General features: G+C 57.5%; 1 protein-coding gene across 2 annotated transcripts in view; it reads right to left on the reverse strand.

The window, feature by feature from the left end:
- BOP1 (BOP1 ribosomal biogenesis factor) overlaps nucleotides 1-21,862 on the reverse strand; it is a gene marked incomplete at its 5' end in the record, with an annotated part of 102,594 nt that overhangs the window by 63,505 nt on the left and 17,227 nt on the right. For both annotated transcript variants that reach the window (XM_084619901.1, XM_084619902.1), the window contains one exon: nucleotides 17,551-17,676. In XM_084619901.1, coding sequence (XP_084476027.1) covers nucleotides 17,551-17,676 — 126 coding nt within the window. The remainder of the gene's footprint in view (nucleotides 1-17,550; nucleotides 17,677-21,862) is intronic.

Consider the following 21,862-nt stretch of genomic DNA (forward strand, 5'->3'; position numbering starts at 1 on the left):
CAGCTGGCCCTTCCCCAGCCAGATTCTTAGTGCCAGGGGTTAGCATTTCCAATGGTGCACGCACAGGTCTGGCCATTCTGCTTTCACTGTCGTGCTGCTGGGAGAAGCCGTGCGTTCGTGGGTGGGCCCAGTTTCTCTTTGTAACATAGCCTTAGGCAAGGATTTCCGTTCCCCACTTCTTTTGGGTAAAGTACCAAACCTAGCAAGGCCTGCAGATCAGTGCCCGGGCCCTTATAGGGCTCATGAGGGGCATCCAGCCTGAGCTCGTCCCTCCCTACCAGGGCAACCCTTTGAACCACTACAGAGAAGAGAAGAAACGAGGGCTGTGCCATGCCAGGCCATCGCCCCCTCAGGAGAACCAGCCAGCCTCCCCAGGAGCACCCCCCGCTCCTGGCAGGTGCCCACATGGCAAAGGGCTGTTTTTGGGGGGAACAGACACCTGTCCTGGCACCAGAGCCCTGCAGGTGCTTTGTCATCTTCCAGCCCAGGATGTATTTTCCAGCCCTTTAGTCCTCGAATGGCTCGGACTCGGCAGACACGCCATTCCCCTCCAGGCGGAGGCCAGGCCCAGGAGAATGCCAGCAGAGGGGGGGTTACAACCCAGAAGGGATTAGGATGAACTCCAGCTGGAGCCTTGTGCGCCTTCTCTACTGCGGGGAGCTGGGCAGCGGCTCCCAGGGCACCATCAGTCCCCTCTCCTGAGCCACGGGAGCAGCCTCCTTCTATGGGAAGCTGACAGGCAGGGGGGCGTGGCTCTCCCACACCTGGCTCAGGATGGGCTGGCCAAACCCTACTGGAGACAAGACGGAGGGACACTGGCTGGCCAAGAGACAGCCAGGGTGGGTGCCGTACAAACCTGCTCCCTGTACAGAAGGGTTTCCTCAGTGAAGGAAGCCATCTGGGGCTGCAACTGGAGGATCGGAAAGTGGGGGTAGCCTCATGGCCAGGAGATGGCAACCTCTACAGAGGAACTCCAGCCTTACCTGCTCCTCAAGCCCCCTTGCTGCTACTTTAAACAACCAGAGTGGCCACAAGAAAGTCAGAAGCGAGCAAAGGGACCTCATAACCCCCTCCCACGCAGCTAAAGGGAGCCAGAGGAGACTCTTCCCTAGCCCCATGCCAAGCCTGGAAAGTTTCAGCCCAAAGGAGAGTGAACAGACAGAGTCCATCTCTCGCCGAAATGCACCATGCCTACTCAGTGTCGCCCTGTTATGAGCACGGGCATAACAAGACAGGTGATGCACTGAACCCCTGGGCAAGAGGTGACAAGGCGGACCAAGAAGAACCCAGAGCTGCAAGCTATCAGAAGGACATGGGAGGAAGCTAAGCCTGCAGCAGGAGACTGGTGAAAAAGACAGGCAATGGTGAAGGCCCTATGGACGAGAGAGGCAGAAGCCAGATGAGCAGGGGACAACGGGGGTCCTGGTAAGCTCCTCAGGGCCTGCCCAGGCCCCAATGCTAGGCTAGCTGGAGTCATTCCAGTCAGGTTCCTGTAGCAATCTCCTCACTATGGCCTGCCAGCTCCTACAGGGACCTTTGCAAACGCTAGCCCCACACTCCCCAGTGGGGTGATCTCCCTGCTTTACACATAGGGAAAAGGAAACCCGGGGCGGGAGGAAGTGACTTGCCCAGGCCACCAAGCGAGTCCGTCAGAGCAGGGATTAAAGGGCCTCTGCCATTTACCAAAGGAAAGTGAGGTTCTAGTCATCCCCATGTCCCTTGTGTGCCGCCTCCCCGTCCTACCATCCGGCTCCCGCTCCGGAAGGAGGCCAGGCTTTCAGCAGCAGCCATCCAAGGGAAAGGAAGCTCTTCTCTTTAACGCAGATGGACTTGCTTTGCTATAAAATCCAGGGCCTGACTGTCACCCACCTCCACTGCGCCGAGTAACACGTAATGAAAAAACCGGCTGTGGTAGGAAAACCTGACTGGAGAAGAGGAAAGAAACAAGACAGACCAGTGCGGGGGCAGCTGGACAGAAAGGGGGTTTGGGGCAGACACCCCAGCCTGGGAAGGAGGGGAAGCTGCGGAGACGGGAACTCAACCCTTCCCGCCGAGGTGAGAGGGTGAAGCGGTGGCGGTGGCGTTCGAGAGCCGGGGACGTGAATGGTTTTCAAGATGCGGCTGGAATCGGGAGACCCACTTTCCCAAACAAAGAGGACTTGCTCTAGAGTTCATGAAACATGAGAAAGCACCCCCTCTGCCAGAGGGCAGACTGGGAGCTAGCCTAGCAGCTGGGGGTGGGACACCGAGGGACGGGGGACACTCAGGGAGCAGGGGCAGCGGCCAACCCTCCAGGCAGCTGTCAGTTCAGTAGCCAGCAGAAGCCAGTAACAGCGCTTGGCTGCAGAGCAAAGCAAAGCACGGCTCCCGGGCGTGCACTCGGCAGAGGCTCCGTGCGCTCTAGAGTTACAGCCAAGCCCCGGGGGCGAGTGCAGGCTGCACGGCTACTGCGGCTACTGCGGGGGCTGGAACCCAGAGCGCACCGGCTCTAGCAGGCATGCAGCCACCCGGAGAAGCCAGTTCAGCAGCAGGGACCCTCCTTGACTCCCAGCCTGTGCAGAGAGACGGCTGCGCTCAGCGACTGGACGTAGGGCTCGTTGACGCCGCAAACCGGGGGCTGAATGAGCAGCATGCCACCTTGCCCCACGGACCCTGCTCCAGTGCGGTGAGATGTCCCGGGGCGCAGCCTGGCACCTGCCCTTCGAAGGAGTCATATGCCGAACGGCACTCCTGGACTTTCCCAGCGCCGGAGCAGCGGCCGCTCCTGCCCAGCAGGCTGGTGTGGTGCAGTCACCCCTGGCTGCTGCGCAGCGGCCTGCCATGTAGACAGCCGCCGAGGGAAATCCCTACAGCTCCCCTGACACCTGGGAGCGGGAGGGCTCCCTGCAGTGCGTTTCTGAGCAGGGCAGGGCACAATGCTGCACGACTGTGAACCCACCAGGAACCCCTGGACAAGGCTCCCAGGATTCCTCCTGCTCCCCACAGCTGTACAGAGATGAGAGTCTGGTCCCAGAGCTGGGCAGGTGCTAACACCCCTGAGCACCCCAGGCGATGTGCCCCTGCTAACACAGACCCCTTCCCTGAGCCTGCCTTACATAAATAAACCCCCCAGACCTGCAGGTGGGAATTCATCAGAGCGCCCCAGTCCCACTCTCCTGCTAAACCTCCCCCTCTATTCCCGCTCCACAAGAGGGGCCTGCCTGCACAGAGCCGCTCCTCCATGGGGCCGGGTGCCTGTGCTTTGCTCGCGTGAGCCCAGAGCCTCTCCTGTAGCAGAGCCCGGGGCTGCCGAATTCCCACCACGAAACTAGCGCGGCCAAGGAGCCGCTTTCCTTTCTGGTGAAATAAATCTTTCCCAATCTCTCTTCGTTACAGCTCAGTTAAGTAGCCAAGCTCCGTAACCTTATCCCCGCTTCCCAGAAAAATAAAATACTTCATGCTGGGATTAAATGAAAACCAATGGAGCAGCAGCAGCAGCAGCAGGAAAAGACACAGGACAGAATGACGTGGGGTTTAAAAACAGCAGCGAGCGGCGCCGGAGCCAAGGCATTCCTGAGCGTGGTGAGGAGCGAGCGAGTGCTCTCGCCTCTGCCAGCCAAGCCGCCGTGCCGGACGGGCGCGGCCATACACACACACACGTGGACCGGGGCGGGCATCAGATCTTTGTCCCAAAGGGATCGCCTGTTGCGGGAAATACCTCAGCACGTTTGCATTTCACCCTTCAGGTTCCCTCTCCTGCCTCCAGCCCCAACAGAGCGGGAGAGTGGGGAGAATGCTGGGAGTGGCTGGGTCTCTCTCCCAGCCTCCGGGGGCAGATCCGTTAGGACTGCTGGCGATGAGCGAGACCTTGGAGAGATTCTGGTCCAGGATTCTCCTTTCCTCTCCCCACGCCCTTTCAACGTGAAGTGTTCCCACCGTGGCAATACCAGAGCCTCTGTGTAGGCCGACCAGAGGCACAAGGGTCCCTCCATGGCCTGCGCAGCCAGTCAGCTGTTCACCTTCGCCCCTCGCGCTCGCTCTCAGCCATTGCTGCCACCAGGTTTCTCCCTGAGCCTGGCAGCTCTCCCCAGTTCAGTGCTCTCTGTCCTGTCTACTCCCTTCTCCCAGATCACTAGTGACCCTCATGAAGATCAGACCTAACACGGAGCCTGTCACGGAGTCCCTGGGCAATGCTCTGGAACTGCTCCCTACGAAGCCAGGCAGGACTCTGGGGAAGTCTCCTTTCTGTGAGCAGCCTGTCTCCAGGACACACAGCTCACACAGCTTCCACCTTCCTGGGTCTGACCTCGGAGCATTCAGCCTCCTCTGCCCCTCCATGCGCTTCCCACAGCAAGTCTGCCCAGGCAGGGTCCTGGGGAAGCCAGAGGGTCCTGCCCCCAACTCCGCAGTCAGATGTGACTCTCAGCCAGCCAGTAAAACAGAAGGTTTATTAGACGACAGGAATATGGTCTAACACAGAGCTTGTAGGTGCAGAGAACAGGACCCCTCAGCCAGGTCCATTTTGGGAGGCCGTGAGCCAGACAACCATGTCTGCACTTCACTCCATGTCCCCAGCCAGCCCCAAACTGAAACTCTCTCCAGCCCCTCCTCCTCTGGGCTTTGTCCCTTTCCCGGGCCAGGTGGTCACCTGATCTCTTTGTCTTCAACCCTTTAGCTCTCACCTTGCAAGGGGGGAAGGGCCAGGCCATCAATTGCCAGGAAATAGGTTGGCGGCCATTCTCCGTGTCCAGACCCCTGCACACACCTGCCCTCTAGGGCTCTGCAGTGATCATACACCCTTACTCCACCACCTAGATACTTAAGAACTGCCTAGGGGAAACTGAGGCACCCCCACACTATTCAGAGGAAACATTAAGAACAGTCCCGCTTCATCACAGAGCCACACGCCCCACAATGCAATAGGACAAGTTACCCTTGGGCCAATTCCCAAGCCACATGAAAGCGGCGGCAGAGCCCGTTTGCATTCTGAGAAATACTGTAGCAAAATCTTCACTGGAAGCCAAGGTACAGAGACTCCTGGCCCTATGGGAGAAGCGGCTTCTCCCCCGGAACGAGCAGAACTGGCTAGCTAGAGGCAGAACATTATTACAATAGCGTCTCAACGGAGATCAGGGCCCATGCGTGACAGGTGCTGTGCCCAGATACTGAGAGCCCCCTCCAGAAGAGCAAAGCCAAAGAGATAAGAGCCTGGTGGGGAAAAGCAAGGGTCAGCCCCATGCCACTGAGGAAGGGAGGGATTACGGGCTTATCTTCCACGGATGCGTGAGGGCTCATCTACACCTAAAAAGCAGCAGCAACAGGGCTGTACGTCATGGGAAGAGTTCTCCCCATGGCCTGGCTAATCCGCCTCCCTGAGGCGAATTCTTCCGTCGACCTGGCACTGGCCGCACAGGGACGTGGGTCGGCTTGACTATGCTGCTCAGGAGCTTGGATTGTTCACACCCTGGCCTGACCTAGTTTTACAGTGTAGACCAGGCTTTCGTACAGGGATTACTGCCCTCAGGCCAGCCTAGCCCAAGTGGCCATACTTCAATAGGACACTTGAGTTATCCAGAGTGATGTGAGCAGCTGAATGATCAGAGTAGCTGATGGTGAATCACTGTAACTTGAGATGTTGCACTAGAGACTCAACCTGCTCCCTGCTCCCATGGGCCCGCTAGCTCCAGCTTAAAGCGCCACTTGGCTGGAGGTAGATGTGTGCATGGGGACTGGAAGGCAGCTCCCGGTGTTGTGAAGGACATGCCCGACGTGACTTCACCAGGTCACATGGAGGGCCTGGGCCAGAGCTGGGAATGGACCCCACGTCCCAGTCACAGTCCAGTGCGCCTCTGCTTGGTGATCAGTTCTTAGCTCTGGAACATGCTTTCGCTCCTCTGGCTGCCAGAGCTCAGGTCTGGCCCATGCAGGGCATATGTATTTCCTTCCCAGGGAACCAATGGGAATTTGGAAATCGGCCACGCTGATTCACTGAGTGGATTTTTAACCCAAAAAACCAACCAACCAAGCAGGGCTGTGCAGTGCCCAGCACAGAGGGGCACAATTCTGTATTCCAGCTGGGACCCCGTTTATTTCCAACACACCTCCCACTGCTGCTTACTACCTACAGGAGCGTCACCTTCTGGGTAATCTGAGCATCCTGAGGTCGTTCCTTCTGTGCACAGCAGGGAGTGAACTTTGCTCACCAGCTAGCAAGAGCCAGGATGACGTCAGTACACACACGTTTCTCTTTTCTCCTATCCCCTCCCCAGACTTCCCGGGGTGAAATCCTGGCCCCACTGAAATTGACAGGGTCAGGCCTTCACCCTGTCACTTCTCAGGTAACTGCCCGTGCTCCCTACGGCCCAGCTCAGCCACCAGCTCCTCTCTGTATTCTTCTCACGGCCACAGAGCCAGCAGCTAGTTTGTGAAAGTTTACCTGGTGCTCCGTAGTTCAAGCTTTTTACTTGCCCTGTTAAAGAGCCTGTCGAAAAGGAGTTCAGGAGCTCAGATGGGTCCAATGAGTTTATTTCACACCTCTCCTTCGCCCGCAAAGCCGCCAGCTCTCCAAGCCCCCGGCCACACCAACCTGTACTCCCCTTAAGCAAAGGGCAGCCCAGCTTGCTGCCCTTTCCCCAGCAGCCCTGCCTGGCTGCAGCTGGCCAGGGAGAGACAGCGGCTATCCTAGCTCCTGCTTTTGGGGACACCCAGCTGACCGCGGGCCCCGCTCAGGAACCCTAGTCTGGTCCAGGCTGCTCAGCGGCACTGCAGGCTCCACAGGGAGCTGGGCAAACCAGCTTCAAGTCCGGCCCTGAAATGCCACTGTGCCGGTAGCCTTCAGAGCACAGGCCCAGCCGGCCCAGGGGCTGGGTGCGGCCATGGCAGACACAGAATGTCTCCCAAGCAGCCCCTGGCCACGCTCATGGAGTACGAAGCCAAACCATGGGTCAGATCACAGCACATCAGTTCCTTCCCTGCACCAGCCTGAGATCAGAAACCATCCCTGTCCGGCTTTCCCGGCGCAGCTCCTGGAGCCACAGACTCAACGGCCAGCCACTGCCTTGCCTGAGCGACAGAGCTTGGCCCAGACATCGCGGGGGCTGGTTGATTAGCCCTGCACCTGGCTTTACAGAGCCACTTCAGGTCCTGGATTCGACCGAAGCAGCCTCCTGCCTCCTCCCCCCACCCCCAGCTCTTCCTCTCACTCATGAAACGGAACCAAGGCTGACGAGGCGGGATGCTGGAACTGGGGCCAGCAATTCACGGGGAGAGCCACCTCCCTCACAGGTTCATTCTGAATGAGCTCCTCTCTTGGGAGGAGAGAGCAGTGTTGATGTGCAGCGCCCCCGATCCGCTAAGCCAGCCCCCCGTGCTCAGATGCTGATTCTGGGGAAGGGCCCTTCAGGCCACCACCTACAGCAGGGTGACAGCATGACTTTCTGAGCCCATGTAATCTCTGGAGGGGCTGCGCAGAGGCCCGCGATAGCTGCCTGGAGGCTTGGGCAGGCTTGGAGCAGAGACCCATCATTCCTTTAGAAGGGGAGGTCATGGGCTGGATCTCTGGCTTCCCAGGCCAGCGCTCTGCCCATGACATTAGGGAAGCCGCTCCAGGCACTCCAAGCAGGGGGAGTGCTCCACACTTCCCTGTGGCCCTTGTGCCTTGGAAAGATGGTGGAGAGGCTGGCATGCACCTTCACCTGTACCATGGCGGGGACCACAGCCATTGCAGGGGGAGCAACGTCTGCCACAGGGGCTATGAGTGATCCCTGCCCTGCCTGGGGGCTAGGGGAACGTTCAGACTGTTCTCAGCTCCTCTGTGCCAGGCCTACAGACGTGCAATGGTTACACTGCCCTGGCCTTCGCTGAAGAGCCCTTTGGGTACACTGCAAACCGGGAACGACATGCAATACCTTGGCCTCACTGGGCCGCCACAGGGGAATACAGACCCAACGTTAGGCGTCACGGGAGAACCACCCACATTTCTACAGTGGCGAGCCTGGCTCCAGAACCGAGCATGCCGCGCTGCCTACATTCGGGGGACTGCGGTACGCTCTGCAATCAGCAACAATTTGTACAGCTCAGGCACAGCCTTTGGACCTCTGGCCAACAAGAGCCCTGGCTGGATAAAGCCTGGGCAACCTGCGTGACCGATAAAGTGCAGACAGGGGAGGATCTAATGGGGTTAGTTCTTCAGTGTAAACCCTGCGCCTTCTCCTTTCAGCAGACACGATGCCGGTGAGTTTCCAGCAGCGGGAACGAGATCTCAGCAGGTTTGCTTGGGAGGAGGAGATTTGCTTCAAAAGGGACGAGCTGAAAACTGAGCCGGAGCAGAGCATGCAGACCTCGCACACAGAGGGGGAAAATAAATGGAAAAAAGTTTCCGCTCCTCAGCTGAAAGTTGTTGTGGGTTTTTCTCTCTCTCTCTCTCTTTTTGGGTCAGAGACCTGATTGTTTCAGTGTAATTCACTGATGTAATTCCTTCCAGAGTAAGAAAGTCTTTCCTGTCCCGATTGAGCTGCTGTGCGAACACTTTAAATATCAAGTCTGGGGCAGCCAGAAAATAGAGTCATTGAGTTCCTCTTTTTTATGATTGTATCAGCACCAGTTAATTGGTTTCTTTTCCTTACGCCACACACCAGCCCCGCTTGGGCCTCGTGTTCTGCTCAGGGTAGCTCTCTGCAGAGCAAGCCTGAAGCAGAAGGGTTACTGCACTTTCGCCCAGTGCCAACAGGCGGCACAGAGCCAGCCTGAGTTTCCATTTGGAAATGCCAGCCTGGCCCAGACAGAACCCAGCTGGGACGGCGTGCAGGAGGAGGTAGTCTCGCAGCGCCGACCTATCCTGGGGTGGCAGCGTGCAGAACAAGTCTGCCTCGATGCTATCAAATCCCTGCAGCTCCAACACCCCGATTGCCCCCGCCCCCGAAACACAGGCGCGGCGCAGGGAGAAACTTTCCACTCTGGCTGCAGGACCTGGAGGCCGAGCCTTCGCCAGCCTCTTGCAGCTGCTGAGGCTGCCCCACTCAGGCGAGCCCCAGCCACTCTACCATCCTCCCAACGGCCCAGAGTCCAGCCTGAGACGCTGAGGGCAGGGGAACGCCTTGGTGCTAGATCCCTCCAAACCCCTTAATAGGGAGCAACGAACTAAGGGACAGAGCTCAGACCCCTCCCGCCCCATCCAGGGTGGGTAAGCCAGGGCGTGCGGAAAGCTGGGAAGCGTAGCAGCTGGGCTGGGCGGCCCTTTGCCCAGACCCAGGCTTTCCGCCCTCCGAAGAAAGCTCCAGAGCGCCTCAAGCCAAGACCATCAGGAGAGGCAGCATCTGAGGGCCCAGCCGCACGCGGAGAGGTTCACCACCTGGCTGCCTCTGCTGTCCCCAGCCAGACAGTCAGGTGTAGCTCCTCCTGCAAAGGCAAAGTGGGAACAAGCAACCTACAGAGAGAGCCCATGGACCCGCCCAGCGCCCCCAGCAGGGGACAAGAGCTGCTCCAGGCTGCACCGGGCCCTTGGCCTCCTGTTACGCTGCCACAGGGGCACATGGCTCTTTGCTCAGGCCTCACAACCAAAGACAAACAGGGGAGGACGAACCGCCGCGCCGAATCGGACCATGTGAGGGGATGCCTACCCCACACAGCCCCTGAGGGGGTTCATCTGGGCATGAGAGGCCAGTTAACGCACCAGGCAGCACTGGGGGGAGAGCAAGCCAGGCTAAACTGAGACTGAAGCCCAGCTGGGGAGGGGCTGGATGGTGACTAGAGAGCCAGGAGGTTTGTAGAAGAAAAGGGCTGCAGGACAAGTGTCTGCTGTCACTCTCCAAGGCACACAAGAGGTAGGAAGCCGTCTGGGGAGACGGCAAGGAGCCTGAGCGAGCAGACCCTGGCTGCCAGCTCCAGGGTCCCGGGGCTGGAACCGGAGTAAAGTGAGAGCCTGGGTTCCCCTACCGGCCACGGAGAAAGGTAGGGCGAAATCCCTTGAAGTTAGGGGTGTGGGGACCATGGAGCCCAGAGACCGATGGAAATCCCACTGCAAGGTCATTGGACTATCACGGAGTTGGACTCCCTGCAGCAGGAGGGACCACCGCAGCAACAGAACGACTGTTGGCAGAGGGCACCATATGGGGAAACGGCCACTACGCCACACCTGGCCATGAGGAGGCGCTCCCGCGGTGAGCCAGCCCCTTTGCAGACCAGGAGCCCATCTAGCCTGGTATCCTGTCTCTGACAGCGGCCAAGACCAGGTGCTTCAGAGGAAGGCAGAATTCACTCCAAAGTGGACAATTATGAAATAGCAAAACACAGGGAGAAACTTCAGTCCGTGGCTGGCTTACACCCTGATGCAGGCATGATTAAAGCCCTTACACTTTTATTGTCGCTAAACAGAACTCTGGTGCTCTCATAATCCATGGGAATGCCTAGCATTCGTTACTTTTGCAAAGCATTTGGCATCAATATCTTGTGGCAATGAATTCCACAGGCTAATTGTGTGTTAAACCCTTTACATTATGTGTGGGAAGAGGGGTGAATAAATCAGTTTTAAATTTGTGCCTTTTCCATCTCATTGATTATCCCTTTACTCCTGTAGCCGAGATGGTGGCAGGACTGCCCAATTTACCTTACCCATACTCTGTTATTTTACAGACACCGATAGAGTGTCCCCTTAGATCCCATTTCCTCTCTAAACTAAACCACCTCAGTCTTTTAAACCCCTCTGCGTACATAAGGTCGTGTCAGGTCTTGGACTGCTCCCCTTGGCCCGCTCTGGAGCACTCCCCCCATTTCTGCGGTATCCTTTCAAGATGAGGAGATCAGAAGTGAGCACATGATTCCACAGATGGACACCACATTGATTCATAGATGATTTTCTGAATATCTCCCCATCCCATGTCTTACGCACCCTGACTTGGTGGGCTGCTCTCTCTGCTGCTGGGCACCAAGCCCAGGCTTTCATGGCCTTGTCCTCCGACAGCCCTTGGATGTGTGAGAAGAGCTCACGCTATTCCTCGCAACGGGCGCTACTGATGAACATGCTGCCCATTCACCTAGCCTAGCAGGGTCTGAAGTCCCTCCCATGCTTCTCTAGCCCTGGCTTGAAATGAACGAGGGTCTCTAATGTTTCCGGGATGGGAGCAGAAAGGAATGGGCATGTTTTGGAGGAGAAGGTAGCAAAATCATGACGTATTTTCCTCAGCTGCATCAACGAGCAGGGGGCGGGAGAGAAGAGACCCCAAAGAGATGTGTGAGCGGGGCTGTGCACGAACTGGCCCTCAGCCTGGCACAAACAGAGCAGGACTCCTGCTGGCTCTGAGCGGGAAGGATGGGGCCAGCTGCCCACCAGCCCTGGGCCGAGGCGCACTTCTCTGGAGAACACACTGCTCCTTAGACCACGCAGGGCGGCAGAGTGCGGCAGATGCGTGGAGCGGGCAGAGCGAACTTGGAGCCTACATACGCAGGAGAAGAGCGAGGCTGGCTGGCCTGTTACACCAGGCTCGCAAACTGCAGCACCCCTAAGCGCAGGTGTCCGCACCGCTCCCCCCGCAGTCAAACCAGCTCTCACAGAGCCAGCACGAGCCTTGTCATCCGCAGGGGGCAGGTCAGGAGCCTCCGGGCCTCCTCCTCCAAGGAGACCATGCACTTGGCTCCAAGATGCTCCCAGCCAGGGAGACGAGGCGTTCCACCCCATCCCATCACTGCTGAACGAGACAGTCACCACGGCGGTGAAAAGGACTGAATGCCCCTGCCATGCAGCCCATGGGTCGGCACGTGGGGGAGGTGTGCCCTGATGCCCCAGTCCTGGGGCAGGGGAGAGGACGGGCAGTCCGGCCAGCACCTGTCCCCAGGGTTAAGTAGCGAGGGTGTAGACAAGCAATCCCTGGCCTTATGGCCGTATGGCTAATTACGGCCTCTCGGCTGCCTTACCTCACACCCCTCTGAGGCCACTGTGTGGGGCTAAGGGCTGGCACCTCTCCAACGAGATGTGCTAAGTGTTTAATACGGTCTGGAAGTGGGAAGCCCCAGGCATCTGCTACAGCTAGCCGGTCAGGAAGCACGCACACACACACGCACCCGCAGTGATGAGTTTAAGAAGCTGTCTGCCAGCAGTACATTCTGAAGGGTTTTTTCCCCTCTCTTGGCTAATCAGCTACTGAAAGAAGAGCTCCCTCAGCCCCGCCAGCCACGGCACTCTCCCCCAGCCCGGGTCAGCTGCGCTGCGGAGGAGGGAAGTGGGCTTGGAACGGCCGGCGGCTCACTGAGGAGCACTCAACGCACCTTCATTCATTATCCACTGACATATGGAATAGTCATTGCGGGAGGAAACAGAACCAAACAAAAGCCCCAAACTGCTTCCTCCCAGCGAGGCCTGACAGCCCCTGCAGCCATTCATCTCAGCCCCGTGGAGAGGAAGAGACACTTGGACGGGACGACAAGTGTTGAAGTGGCTGTGGGGCCTGGAGGTGGGGAACGGCCCCCCCAAAGGGAGCTGCCTTAATTGCCAACCTGCCCAGGGAAACGTTTACACATCCTGTGCTTTCATGTCCTTCACCACGCGGGACCTGAGCACTGACAACCAAGAGCGGGTGCGAAGGGAGAGGGCCCCGTGGGCAATGCGGAGTTCCCGTGCCCGAGAGCACCCGGCCAGGAAACCAAGTTATTTTGTTGTGTCTCTTCTCAGAGCACACAGTGGAGTGTGATTTGGGCGCCTGGCCAGCCCAGGCGCTGACGCCTGCCAAGCGAGCGGGAGCTCAGGGAGAGGAAATTTAGTCTGCGTTAAGCACGGGGGCACTGTGGGTCACAGCTCGGATTCTTTAGGACAGAGCTCCGAAACCCACGCACCCACAGCAGCAGAGCCAGCCAGCCCAACGGCAGCCCGAGTCACAGCCCACGCCCGGGGACGCCACCACGCAGCGCCCCACTTCCCAACTATCCAAGTGTCATCTCACCACTGGAGGCCGGGGGCTGTTACAGGCGACATGGGACCGGCTTCGTGCTATGCACAAAACACCCCTCCGCAGGTCATCGGCTCGGCACAGAAACCCGCCAGGAAACAGGCAAAGGAGCTCCCAGGGGGCAGCCAGCACAGCACCAGCCACGGGCAGCCCTGGGGGCTCGGCAGCCGACATTACCCAGCATGCCATGCAGGCTGCTCACTCAGACCTCCACTGCAGGGGCTGGACCTTTCTGTGCAGAGCAGGAACATCCAGAGCTCTGGTTAATTAGGGGTATTAAACCTCCTGCTGTAGGGGTTTCAGACAATGGATCAGACACCTGGGGAGGGGGCAGATGACCCTGCTGAGTGTCCAGTTTCTCACACCTTCCTATGAAGCACCTGGTGCCAGCCAGGGTCAGTGACAGGAGACTGGGTTAGATGGCCTGGGGTCTGACCCAGTCAGGCCATTGCTATGCTGGTGGAGCGGGAGGACTGGCTCTCAGTCCTGTCAGCTGTGCAGACTGCTCTCTCCTATAGAAGGTGAAGGTAGTTGCAACCTGTCCCTCTCTCTTAGCAAAGCCTGGATGCCCCTGGTTTGACAGGGACCAGCAGCTCTGAGGGCTGAAATCCTCTGCCAGCAGCAGCCAGCCTGGGCGAGCCCCACTCCGATTTCCTGGGTACAGCTTGTGAGGATCCGGGGACTAGAACCCGGGTCTGCAGAGCCTGGGTCAGCTGATGTTCCCACAGCGCCACCAGGAGACCATGCAGAGGTACAGCCAGGGAGCACCATGGAGACCACCCAAGAGACCCAGACTGACGGTACCCTACAGCCCTCTGATTGGCCAAGCACCCGATTTATCCTCAGGGGTTGCCCCTGGAAGTTGTCCAGGTAACCACACAGATTTTGGCCCTTTGCTTGAGCTCCAGCCTCCCGACTCCAGCCCGGTACCAGCTCTGAGCTCCGGCCTCCCAACCCTGGCCTGACTCTGAACCCGACTCTTGCTTACGGGACCTGGCTATTGCAATTCCTCCAACTCCAGCTTGGTGATTACTGCCCTTGGGCAGACCTCAGCCCAGCTGTGACCGCTGGGCAACACCACCTACAGCCCAGGCCCTTACACAGCCTGGGCTGGTTCACTTGACTAACTGCACAGTTGTGCTGAGGAACACCCAGCTGGACTCAATGACCTTTGCAGAGAGGAAGGGTTTGAACCCTCCCCCAGGAACAATCACAAATCTAGAAGGTTTTGAAGTCCAGGATCTCACAGCAAGCACGGCAATATGCCCTCCCAACAGAAATGGGGGAGGCAGCCTGCCCAGAGGCAGTGCCCTGGGCAAGTCCAGTGCAGGCGGGAAGAGGCAGCAGGAGCAGAGATCTCGCTGAGCCCCTTCTGAGAAGAGAGCCGCAACCTGCAGTGCAATTCTGCAGAAAGGCCCCCTCCTTCCCCTCCACACGCACAGCCCAACCCACCAGACCGCAGCCGTACGGTCGGGGGATGAGTGAGACCGTAGCCAGGCGACTCCTTCAACGATCCAACTGGCTCGGTAGCTTCCACAGTGGCTGGGCAGAAGGAAGCCCCAGGTTGTGGGGTGAGTGCCCAGTACCTGCTGGTGGGACTGGAGTCGGGAGGCTGGCTGCTCCCCACAGCACCTAGTGGCAATAACTCACCAGATGTGGGGAGGGGGCATTAGTGTCTCTAAACAAATCCTCCTACACAGACTTCAAAAGAGCTTCTAATTCACCCTGGAGGGCGAGGCCACACCTAGAGCGTCAGCTGGAGTCAAGGCTCAGTGAGAAACTGGCGCCCTGTTGGGGGAAACATGGCTGGCCCCGAGGGGGGCTGGCTCCACGCTCTCTTAGGGGGAAGGGGTGGCTGGGCCCCAAGCCCTCAGCCAGCTATAGGCAAGCGAGGGCTCTCAGCAGAGGCAAACACAAAGCATACAGTGTGCGCATCACAGCCGCAGGAAGCGGAAGCCTCCGGGCTCTTATGGAAGAGAGATAAATACAATCACAGAAAGGGGGTTGGGGGCAGGGGGAGGGAAGTCAGGAACAAAACCACTGAAAGTTGTTCTGATGTCAGCAGGTTCTGAATCAGTGCTTCCCCCACTGGGGCCCTGAAATAGGACCAGCTGGGGAGACAGACCTTGAATTCCTGCATGAAAGGGTTTTTCCCTGGGTTATGCTGCAGCCATTACACAAGTGTACATTTTCTAAAGTCGTATATTTCACTTCTCTCTAAATCTCTATTCCAGATCTGGGGGCAGGGACAGCCCTGGCCCAGGTGGGCCTCAAGCCCGCTAACATCTAACCTCCAGGGCCTTCATGGGACCAGACAGGCAAGCAGGCTCCCAAGCCCCCTCCTCTCAAAGCAGACTTAACACGAAGGTCCTGACCTCTTGCAATTGCTGCGTGTCTTATGAGAGCTGGGGTGTCCGCCCCGCGGCCCAGCCAGCCCCTGCTCGGGTAATTTCATCCCGGCTCTCGGAACAGCAGCCTGTAGCTCTGGACACCCCGCCAGCCTCGGCGGTGCGGCCCCGGGAGGCAGAGCACTGCACCGTCTCCTCATCCCACGCTCTGGGCCGAGCGAGCTCTTACCCTTGGGTTCACAGCCTCAGACCCAACCGCTGCCCCAAAACAGGCAGGCTGAAGACGGTTAAGCAGTCTTGGGGGACTGCAAACTAACGATCACAGAACCAAGAGCGACGAGCCCCATTGCGATTCCAGCTACGCAATCCCCAGAAAGCTACAGCAGCCTTCTCTCCCAGCCTAACCCAAGAGGCAAAGCACTCCAGTGCCTATTGCCTTATGAGCCTAGGGTGGGTCCTTGGCTCTCTCCTGCCCACGTATCTTGCCTCTCTGGGCCTCTGTATCCCCTCTTACCGCTGATGGCTCCATTATCCTCTAGAACATAAGAACAGCCACATTGGGTCAGACCAGCGATCCCTCTAACCCTGCATCCAGTCCACTCACAGTGGCCAGTGCCAGGTGCCCCAGAGGGAATGAACAGAACAGGGAATCATCAAGTCATCCATCCTGTCGCCTGTTCCCAGCTTCTGGCACACAGAGGTTTAGGGACACCCAGAGCATGGGGTTGCATCCCCTGCTCATCCTGGCTAATAGCCATTGTTGGCCTAGCCTTCATGAACTTATCTAGTTCTTTTCTGAACTCTGTTATAGTCTTGGCCTTCACAGCATCCTCTGGAAACAAGTTCCACAGACTGACTGTGCGCCGTGTGAAGAAATACTTCCGTTTGTTTTAAACCTGCTGCCTATTCATTTCATTGGGTGACCCCTGGTTCCTGTGTTATGAGGAGTAAACAACACTTCCCTAGGCACTCTCTCCACACCAGTCCTGATTTTATAGACCTCAGTCATATCCCCCCTTTGTCGTCTCTTTTCCCGGCTGAACAGTTCCAGGCTTTTTAATCTCTCCCCACGCAAAAGCTCTTCCAGACCCCTGACCATTTTTGTTGCTGTTCTCTGTTCCTTTCCCACTTCTAGTGTCCGTTTTGAGCTGGGGCGACCAGACCCGCCGTAATCACAGAGCGGGCGTATGATGGATGGACGGACGTGAACACTGGCTCTCAACCTTCATCCCCTTATTTTACCAGGGTCCGAAGCAGACTGAGAGCGATTGCCAGGCTCACCGCTCCTTGCGAACGTTTCCAGTGCACACTGGCTTTTCAGTGCAATTCTCTGTGGCACTCGACAGGCATTAGCCAGCAGCCTCAGCACTGCACGGGGCCTGCCCTCCAGACAGCAGCATCTTCCCTTGCCACGCATGGCTTTCCCCACAGCTAAGTGCACCAGGCGCTTTCACGGGCCTGGCTCACTCACCGTAGGGGTCTTGTGGAGGGTAAGTTCAAAGCAGTTTGGGTACCAATTTCCCAGACACACAATGGAACTGGTGAAATGGCATGTATGCCCCCCCCCCCGCCCCAGCCCACAGAGCAGCCAGCGTGGGGGAAATTCTCCCCTTCACCCCAAAGGCGAGCCAAGAAAGCCTCCCTGTTGATCTCGTCCCATCCTGCTGCCTGTTTTAACCGAGCACTTAGTCTCAATTCCCTTTCCTTTGGCCTTCCTGAGCACCAGCTTGCCACACGCCAACATGCCAGATCTTCCGACACACTATGGAGGGGGACTACAGCACCGCTTTCTCCAGCATGGCCCCTAGCTCCCGCTCCGTTTGGGACACTGCTGAGGATTTCCCTCCTTGCCCTGAAAACACTCCATACAGATCAGACGTCACAGGCCTGAAGCTAAGTTTTCCAGGCTGTGGACCCCACAATGAATTACTCAAGGTATACGAGAGCAAACTGCACATGCAAAAAAAAAAAAAAAAATCCCACTGCTTCCCAGGTAGTATCAGCCGCCTCCCCATTCCTTCCTGCTGCCAAGAACTACTTCCCGACCTCTTGACTCTCCCTTGGCTTCCCAGTCTCCGCAGAAGAGTTCTTTTCGCCTTGCCCCAGCCCTTGGAGACCGGCAGGCTCTATAGCAAGCAGGGACCAACTCCACAGCCTTACCACTCACCATGAACAGCACTTTGCAATGGGCCCGAGGAAACGCCCAGCTCACAAAGCTATGCCTGGCTGACCAAGCCCACCATGTCTCAACCACAGCAGAGCTTATGCCACTTCAACCTGGGTCCTACCTCTTCGTCTGAGCTGTCCTCCTCGTATTCACCCTTCAGAGGCAGTTCCTGCTGGGCGCTGGGCTTTGAGTCGGTCTCCAAGCTCTGGCACTGCACTTGTTCCTTCTTCTGGGAAGCCATCCTGGCCTGCAAGGCAATGAGAAGACAGACTCGGTTCAGTGTGACCCCATTACACCGACTGTGCGTGACATGACCACTTGTTTGACTCGGTAACCTCCCCCATTTGGGAATTTCAATGAAGCTCCCAGAGTGCCCGTCAGCTGCAGAGCATCACAGAAGCCAGGACCTACTGAACTCCCAAGTTTTTCCCCCCACCACCCAAGCCCTTACCCTCAGGATCCTGGGTAGACCAGGGTCACCATATTACCCAAGGAAGGAATTAGTTTATTAGACTAGGTGATTCTAAAAAAGGAACAGCCCACCCTTACAGCCCCCAGGAACAGCCCACCCTTACAGCCCCCAGGGCTGTGAAGAGAAAAAGGAATTAGCCCAACCTCCTGGGGGCTAGCCATTGGGGCAATCTTCTAGGCAGCTGTACTGCCTTCCCCAGCCACAGAGGAGAACACCCTCTAACTTGACTGACTTTTTCTCCCCCCTGCAGCTTCTGCTGGCCGGTCACCTTCTGCTAAATCCCCCAGCCAAGGGTCAAACCACAGGCACCTGCCCCACGCAGCCCATGGCATAACCCCCTCTGAGAGGACACTCGCTCATTCCACGCCCAGACAAGGCTACTGCAGAGATGGGGCGCCAGACAGGACATGGGGATGGGGACGGGGAAGGCATGCTCTGGTTAGCCCAGCCCTGCCCCGCCCCAGGAACAGCGGAGAGGGATGTGTGCAGGCTCCTCAGGCCCTGGAGGGGGCTAGCAGCTCGGGAGATAAACGTCTGGCTATTCAGAGCACACAGGCCTGGGCAGCCCCTGCAGGCCACATCACACATTCCCAGAGCAAGCCGGACCCAGCTCTGCATTCAGCATCCCCTTCCCTGCAAACCAGCAGCCTCAGGATTTCTGATGCTCGCCCACATGTCCCTACAGACTCCCCACCCACAGCCCGTTTAACTATGGCAACCAAGATTTAGAACCGTAGGACTAGCAGGGACTCGAGAGGTCGTCTAGACCAGTCCCCTGCACTCGTGGCAGGACTAAGTATTCTCTAGCCCATCCCTGACAGGGGTTTGTCCAACCTGCTCTTAAATATCCCCAAGGACGGAGACTCCACAACCTCCCTGGGCAATTTATTCCAGTGCTTATCCACCCTGACAGGAGGATTTTTCTAATGTCCAACCTAAACCTGATGAAATACATCCGAGAATGCTCAAGGAGCTGACTGAGGAGATATCTGAGCCATTAGTGATCATCTTCAACAAGTCCTGAAAGACGGGAGATTCCATAGGATAGGAAGAGGACAAATACAGTGCCCATCTGCAAAAGCGGGAATAAGGACAACCCAGGGAATTATAGGCCAGTCAGCTTAATTTCTGTGCCCAGAAAGATAATGGAGCAAATAATTAAGCCATCAATTTGCAAACATCTAGAGGATAATAAGGTGATAAGTAACAGTGGGTATGGATTTGTCAAGAACAAATCGAGTCACACCAACCTAATAGCTTTCTGTGACAGGGTAACAACCCTTGTGGGTAGGGGGGAAGCAGTAGACGTGGTATATCTTGACGTTAGTAAGGTCCAGAGTGATGGGAGAAAGTCTCAGGCTAAGGCCACTGCAGGTGCTGGCACCCCAGATTCACACTGGGGTGTCTAAAGCCCATGGACAATGTATTTGAGACACGGGCTGAGCAGCAGATGGGCCTTTGCTCGGTCTGATGCCCTCTGGTACAGCCAGCCCCCAAAGCGTCCCTGCAAGGTGTGGGCTCGCTGATGACACCCAAGGGTGCTGCCATTTCGTAACCACAAGTTTTTCTTTGTGCCCAAGGCAATTCTAGCAAAGAATGGGCCAGGCACAAGGCTGCACTCACAGCCCTCTGCTAACTGTGCGCCTCCCAGCAGCTCAGGGTACCCCGGGCAGCGCTCCAGAGCGACGCGCACCTGCATCTCCACGGTACCTAGGGGTGCCCACAGCATATCCAGCCATGGGTCCCCCTGACCGCTTGTCAGAAGCGATGGGATCAGATCGGATCTGCCTGAAATGGCGCCCAACACAGCTTCCAGCACAGCACAGGGCAGCCTGGCAAGGCCCCCGGTGTCCGCACACCCTGCATGTTGAGTCAGAGAGCTGCATGCTGGGATGTGTGGCGTGCGGGACTGCCCCCATGGCATTCCAGGCATTAGCCACCCTGCGCAGCCCGGGCAGGGCTCAGCCTCACTCTGACATGGGTAACCAGACAACACCACGTTGCAGACTGCGCCCACTCGTTGACCTGCAGACCCGGCCCTGGAAAAGAGATTCTCCCCCAGCCCCCCTCGGGGGACCCAGGCTGGATCGGGTTTACCAGAGGAGTCAATGAAATAATCAGAAAAACAGCCCCAGAACACCCCCCTCAGGGGAGCAGTAAAATCCACACAGCGTGCGATCACCTTCGACTGTACACAACACCAACGCCGCTCCCGCCGAGCCGCAGGGAGCCGGGTGGGAGAGAGCCTGGAAAATACAGGGCCAGCAAGGGGATGAGATTACTGCAAAAACAAAAGGCTTTATTAAATTTTTTTAAGAAGGAGATTGGAGATAAGTTTTTCTCCAGGCTTTTGGCGCTCAGATGGCTTTGGACCGGAGTTTCCATCTCCCCCCCCACTCACTTCCCCTCTCCCCCCGCCACCACGGTGAGCTTTGGAGAAAGAGCTCGCACTGCCAAACCAGGTCACTGGCGCTGCAGGCTGCCTCTGACAGCCAGTGGCACACCATCCTCCGCCCTCAGCGCCGGCCCCTTCCTAGAGCCCTCGGGCTGCATAGCCCACCGACACCCTCAGCAGTGACCTAGCCAGCAAAGAGGAGACAAGCTGTGCGCTCCCTGAGAGCGGAGATCAAACCACGGTCTCTGGGCTGCTTAAGCAGAGCCCTTGCGTAAAATCCGTCCCAAGTCACCCTCTAGCACATCTGGGATGCAGGCAGGATTCTAGTGCTTAGCGATTAACTACATCTCCGGGCATTAACCAGCTGCGGAGAACTCTCCCTAGCAAAGCAATGGTCCCCAAAAGCCACGAGGAAGTCCACAGACAGGGCAGCATTCGAGCACAGACTGGCAGAGACCCTGCCCTGCTCTTGACCAAAGGCTTTCTGGGGAGCTGCTTTCTCGACGTCTACAGGTGCCCGGAAGCTAGGCAGGCCTTTGCGCTGATAGGAGGCTCAGGACTCGTCGGGGGAAGCCAGCTCACCCCTGCAGAGATGATCCAGATGGCTGGGTACATGCCGAGTGCACTCACAGGTCATTCCTTTATCAAGGGCTGACTGGAAAACCCTTCGGTGCATTTCGCAGGTCGGTTGGTTTTGGTGCTTGGAAGAGCTCTGCTAGGAATCAGTGCGACGGGGCTCAGCTCACCCAGGGGGCAGCAGTGCAACCATTTAGTAGATTAGGGCCCTTTAACTTCTGCTTGAACTAATCGGGAGTGGTGGGTAACCCGGGGGCTTTGCTCGGCGATCAAACCAACAAAGAGCGCCTCTAATAGGCCCAGCTGCTGGGACACTGCAGTCCACTAGAGGGCAGCACGCAGCGCTGAAAGCTAACAGGGACAAGCTAACAATTGTCCCTGGGGCAGCCCCCCACTATTGCAGACCTGCACACCCCACATCCAGCTCTGCTGATGCCCTTCAATCCTGGACTGCAGTCGGAGACGTGGGACAAGATCAGGGAAGGGAGGAAAAAGAACGAACGAGAAGGGAAAATACTGAACGGAAAGCGAGGAAGAAGGAAGGAGACGGACGGCAGAACAAACTTCGAGACGCATATTAAAAAGAGCCAGAGAACAATAAAGCACAACGAAGCACAGCCGTAGGATGCTACATTTGAAAAACATAATGAGAGCGACTGCCAAGAAGTTACACGGAAATCCAGGCGCCCCATGTCCCATCTGACATGCAGCCTGGCATTCAGCCCCGTAACCCCCTCGTCTGCTGGACCAGAGCAAGCAGCCAGCTTTCCTGGCAAAGTCCAGCCAGCACCAGCCACTGTTGCATCCTCTCACCTGGCACGGAGAGAGCCCCGAGCCCACGTGGCCGTGAAAAAGGTGAACGAAGCATGGCCTATGCTGCAGCTGAGTGGGGCGAGAGCGGCTGCTGCGGTTACACTCGAGGGCCCGGGGGGGGTGGGGGGGGGGAGTGCCATTCACTGCCTCAGCTCAGCAGTAGCTCCTGGGCCTGGC

This window comes from Lepidochelys olivacea (assembly GCF_965140295.1).
Source record: "Lepidochelys olivacea isolate rLepOli2 genome assembly, chromosome: 2".
Lineage (NCBI taxonomy): Eukaryota > Metazoa > Chordata > Testudines > Cheloniidae > Lepidochelys > Lepidochelys olivacea.